This window comes from Lucilia cuprina, chromosome 4 (assembly GCF_022045245.1).
Source record: "Lucilia cuprina isolate Lc7/37 chromosome 4, ASM2204524v1, whole genome shotgun sequence".
Taxonomy (NCBI): Eukaryota; Metazoa; Arthropoda; class Insecta; order Diptera; family Calliphoridae; genus Lucilia; species Lucilia cuprina.
The window spans coordinates 32,920,991-32,926,990 of NC_060952.1; the positions used below are offsets into that span (position 1 = coordinate 32,920,991).

The 6,000-nt window shown below is 21.2% G+C and overlaps 1 protein-coding gene across 3 annotated transcripts in view; it reads left to right on the forward strand.

Annotated features, from left to right (window-relative positions):
* The window catches only part of LOC111688959 (proteoglycan Cow), a 151,518-nt gene that overhangs the window by 132,879 nt on the left and 12,639 nt on the right, over positions 1–6,000 (forward strand). For all 3 annotated transcript variants that reach the window (XM_046947764.1, XM_046947766.1, XM_046947765.1), the window contains exon 8: positions 4,512–4,631. In XM_046947764.1, the coding sequence (XP_046803720.1) occupies positions 4,512–4,631 (120 nt within the window). The remainder of the gene's footprint in view (positions 1–4,511; positions 4,632–6,000) is intronic.

Below are 6,000 nucleotides of genomic sequence, written 5' to 3' on the forward strand. Positions count from 1 at the left end.
AACACATTTATGCGTCTGTATTTTTTATTGTATTGTATATAAAATTAACACCAGCTTCAGCAACCATACAACAAGCAGCAACTGACTGCAACATTAATATTAACAACTTCAACATTATACATGACACAGACACTTTACTTTATGTTCGAAAGACAAAAACAAATGTTGAGTTTTTTTTTTTTTTTTTGTAAAATCTCAAAAATCACCTATACAAACATAAAAATATTAAAAGATTAAACATTTATTAATCTCATTTATTGGCAGGTATTTTCGAATAATTCGTAAAACCATTTAAAAACAGATTTTACTTAAATTTAATACGTTTAATTTTATTTAATTCTTTAGAAGTTTGTTTGAACTTCTTACTGTTTTGCACAAAAAAAAAATATTGAAATAATAAGAAAATAATTAACATATTTAGCTTCAAGCAATTTATGCAAAATAAAAAAAATAATTTTTAAATTAATTGCAATGTCCTGCAAATAATTTTAAAATAGAAGGAAAGGAAAACTTTGAAAAATTGTCTGTTTTAAACATAATCAAATGAAGTTTAAATGTTAGTATTAAATAAACAATTTAATTTAAAAGTAAATAATTTGTATAATCTTTAACACAATTGACCAACTTTCAATTGTTTTTAGTGTTAAGATAATGTTTGATTTTATTTCTAAAAATGTGTAAATGTGTGTGTGCGTGTGTGACATCTAGAAAATTTACACTAAATTTAACAATAAACACAGCAGCTCTTGTTATTTTTTCGTTTCTGCTCATCCACAAAATGTCGCACAAATATTATTTTATCATGTGTTTGTTAAGTGTATAAAATGTACAATATGAGATGGTCGTCGCCGTGTCGTCTACAGTAAGAAACACATGTAAATGTTGTGATGATAAAGAATGACAATAAACAAACACTTTATTGTGCACTTAGTAACAGAGATACGAAGGCAATTGTATAAAGTTAGAAACGTTTACATGCTAAATGAAACTAAGAACTAAACATTAGGGTAGCAACAAAATCATATTTATCCAATTTTTTTTTATATAGAATGTAAATCGAAGATTTTCTAGAAAAGAGAACATTTATCGAAAAGTTTATGTAAAAGAGAAAAATTAATGAAAACTTTTTATAAATGAAATTATGTATCTAAAAGTTTTCCTATTAAAGAGAAAAATTATCGAAACGTTTTTTTAAAAAAAAGATACAATTTATTGAAAATCTATATATATTAAGAAAATATTAAATTAGAAGGGGGTGTGGCAACTCCCATATTAATAAAATACACAAATTCTTTTATCTTGGAAACTATTAGAGTTAAAAGCTTAAAATTTTGCACGAAGAACTTTAGCATCCATGTAAATATTTTGGTTAATAAATTGGCGGCCTACTAATGGGGGGAGCGGCACCTCCCATATGAAATAAATACAACAAAATATTTTATCTGAGACACTAATGGAACTTGATTCCTAAAATTTTGCAAAAAGGACTTTCATATTCATCTGAACATTTTGGGGGAAAAAAGCGGACTTTCATCAGGGGTGGCTTGGAATCCCCATATGAATTATATAGATAAATTTGTATATCTGAGATACTGTAAAAGCTAGAATCTTAAAATTTTACATGAAGAACTTTGACAGTCATGTGAACATTTAGATAAAAATTGGCGGACTTTCAATGGGGTGATTGACCCATTCCATATTAATCAAATTCGGAGTGGCATCTCCTATGTGTAAGTGAGTTCTTTTTGCTTTTAGGGTAGTAAAGCACACTGGGTATAGCTAGTTTTTTATAAAAACTAAAATATTTTTTAAATTTTATTATTAAAGAGAAAAATTTGTCAAAAACACTTATTAAAAGTTGAAAACTTATCGAAAAATTTTTTTGATAAAAGAGAAAATTTGTTAGAAAATAAAAATAGGAAATAGAAGAATTTTTGGAAAATTCTTTAAAAAAGAGAAAATTTTACAAAAATTTTTATAAAATAGAAAATTTATCATAAATTTTCTAAAAAAGCAACATTTATTAAAAATGTTTTATAAAAATTTAAAATTTTCTATAAAAAAACAAATTGATTGAACATTTTCTATAAAAGAAAGAGATGTATAGATATTTTTCTATAAGAGGAAAATGTATTAAAAATTGTCTGTAAAAAATATTTTATAAAAAAGAAAAAATATAGAAAATTTTCTATAAAAGAGAAAAAAATTATTGAAAATTTAAACTAAAAGAATAAATTTTATAAAGTGAAAAGAAAATTTATGAAAAATTAAAAATAAATCGAAATTTTTTTTAGAAAAATATTGTAAAAAAATATAAAATTTTTCGAATATTTTCTATAAAAACAAAAATTAATTATAAATTTGCAAATAAAGAGATTTTTTTTTTTTTTTTGAAAATTTTCTATAAAAAATAGATTTTATCAAAAATTTTGCGTAAAAAAGATAAAAATTTATTGAAAATGTTTTGATTAAAAGAAAATTTATCGAAAATATTTTATAAATGAAAAAATCTATCGAAATTATTCTATAAACAAAAAATTTTCCATAAAAGAGAAAAATATATTATTTAAGAAAAAACTTCGAAAATTTTTGGTAAAAGAGAAAATTTATCGAAAATATTTGATTAAAAAGAAAATTTATCTAGAATATTTAAAAAAAAAAAATTAAAAAATATTCTTAAAAATAAAAAATTTATTGACAATTTTCTAAAAAACAAAAATTGATTATACATTTTTTTATTAAAAAAATTTTTAGCGCAAAGTTTCTAAAAAAGTGATATTTTATAATAAATTTCTGTAAATAAGAACAAAATTGCTTGAAAATTTTTTGATTAAGAGAAAATTTATCGAAAATATTTTGATTTTGTGAAAATTTATCGAAAATATTTTATAAAAAACAAAATTTATCGAAATTATTCTTTAAAATAAAAATTTTCTTAAAAGAGAAAAATATATCGGAAATTTTCTGTAATTTTCTATAAAAATAAAAAAATTATCAATAATTTTCATAAAAGAAAAAATTTATGGAACTTTTTTTTTAATTTTTTTTATTAATTTTCCAAAAAGAGTAAATTAATCAAAAAATTTTTATAAAAAGAAAATTTATAGAAATTTTTTTGTAAAAAAGATAATTTATCCAAAGTATTCTGTAAATAAGAAAAATTATTGAAAATATTCTATTAAATAGAAAATTTATTGAAAAATATTAAAAAAAAAGAAAATTCATCGAAAATTTGCTATAAAATCGAATATTTATTATAAATGTTTGAATTTTCTATTAAAAAGAAAACATATCGAAATTTGAGAGAATTTTTTTTCTGTAAAATATGTTTAACAGAAAAAAGAAAATTTATCGAAAAATTTTTGGTAAATTTTTCAAAATAATTTAATTTATTTAACATTTCGTATAAAAAGAGAAAATAAATTTAAAATTTATTGAATATTATTTTGCAGAAAATTAATCAACATTTTTTCATTAAACAAAAATATTAAAAAATTAAATTTATCCATAGCTGTCTATTAAAGAAAGAAAATGTGTCGATGAATGTCAAAAATTATCTGTAACTAGAATAAACCATATCGAAGATTTCTCGCAAGTCCTAGGGAGTTACTTCAAATTTTGAATAGAAAGTAAAAGTTATCGAAAATGTATTTAACATAAAAATTTAAACATTTTTTTTCTTTCGAATCGAGTTACATTATTTGTTTATCGTGAAAAATAAATAATACTCATACGTCTAGGTATTTATTCCTTTATACAAACAAAAAATTAGCAAAAGTAATTTTCAATTTTAAATTAAACAAATGTCTTCTTAAAAACCGTGTAGTTTGCATACTTTCACCCTTGACTGTGTTATAAAATATAAAATTTATCGAAATTTATATATAAAAAGAAATTATCGACAACATTTTACAAAAAAGAAGGAAAAAACCCTAAAACCAAATCCCATTCCTAAAACAAACCCCTATACACGTATGTAGTTATTACAAACCAACTTTTAATCTAAATTTCATTTCATTCATATTGTTGTGTTTATGGCAAAATATCTATTAATCTTAAAGTGTTATAAACAATACCATAAAAAGAAATAACAAACACCAACAAAATAAAAGAAAAAAAAGAACAAACATTACAAGAAGAATATCAACATCCTAGTTTGTTGTATTTCTAGATCCAGTATATTTTGTTTCATATACATATATGTATATCCGTTTCCGTTCTTAATACAATTTCACAACAATCGACTATTAGTATGAGTTGTGTGTTTATTAACATCGACATTTGTCAATGTGTTTTTGGTTTGTTTGCGCTTATCTTTAATCCAAAATACTTGAAATACAGACAGACAGACAGTTAGTCATAAGTATACATTTACACGAATCCTAAAGTTTACACATTTATCTACAAACAAATATACACCATTATAATGGTTCGATTTTGTTGTTCGTTGTTGTTTGGTTTGGTTTGGTTTAGTTTGATTTTGTCATTGTTTTGTTCATGTCTCTTTGCAGGATAAGGATGATAACAATCGTCATTACAATCACATCAATTCACAATTCACTTTTACGCCAGAAGAGATCAAATATGACAACAAACATTATAAATATCTCAAGTATACTGCTTATAAAAAGGTAAGTGTCGTTCGTTTACTATTATGTATTTACTAGCTTATACATATATATTATTTTTCTTTCAATCTCATACTCATACACTAGTCTATACAATGCTAGATAAGACATATGTATTAGGATGGAATTTTTATTGTGAAGAAAGAGACTTTTTATTAAAACAGGATTTTCCAAAGTCAACATTTATCAACAATTTTCTATAGAAAAGCAAATTAATTGAAAGTGTTCTAAAGAAAATTTTCTACAAAAGGAAAATTTCTCTAGGGAAATTATCGATAATACTTATACGATAGGAAAATTTATGAAATAAATAATATCAAAAGAATATTTATCAAAAATTTTCTAATGAAAGAAAATTTCTCAAATTTTTCTAAAGAGTAAATCCTAGACGTATAAGCATTATGTCTATCATGAGAAATAAATAATACTCATACGGCTAAGCATTAATTCCTTCATACAAACAAAAATTTAGAAAATGTAGGTTTTCAATTTTAAAATAAAACACATTTCTTTTTAAAAACAGCGTAGTTCGTACACCTTTACTCATGACTGTTTTTTTTAAAAAGAAGAACATTTATCGAAAATAAAAGAAAACTTATCGAAAATTTTCTATAAAAAAACTTATCGAAAATTCTCTATAAAAGAAAACTTATCGAAAATTTTCTATAAAAAAAACTTATCGAAAATTCTTTAGAAAAAGAAAACTTATCGAAAATTTTTCTATAAAAAAAGGAAATTATATCGAAAATTTTCTATAAAAGAAAATTTATCGAAAATATTCTATAAAAAGAAAATTTATCGAAAATATTTTATAAAAAGAAAATTTATCGAAAATATTTTATAAAAAGAAAATTTATCGAAAATTCTTTAGAAAAAATAAACTTATCGAAAATTTTTCTATAAAAAAAGAAAATTTATCGAAAATTTTCTATAAAAAAACTTATCGAAAATTTTCTATAAAAAAACTTATCGAAAATTTTCTATAAAAAGAAAATTTATCGAAAATTTTCTATAAAAAGGAAATTTATCGAAAATTTTCTATTAAAGAAAATTTATCGAAAATTTCCTATAAAAAAGAAAATTTATCGAAAATTTTCTATAAAAAAGAAAATTTATCGAAAATTTTCTATAAAAAAGAAAATTTATCGAAAATTTTCTATAAAAACCTAAATTTATCGAAAGTTTTCTATAAAAACCTAAATTTATCGAAAATTTTCTATAAAAACCCAAAATTATCGAAAATTTTCTATAAAAACGAAAATTCATCGAAAATTTTCTATAAAAAAGAAAATTTATCGAAAATTTTCTATAAAAAAGAAAATTTATCGAAAATTTTCTATAAAAAAGAAAATTTATCGAAAATTTTCTATAA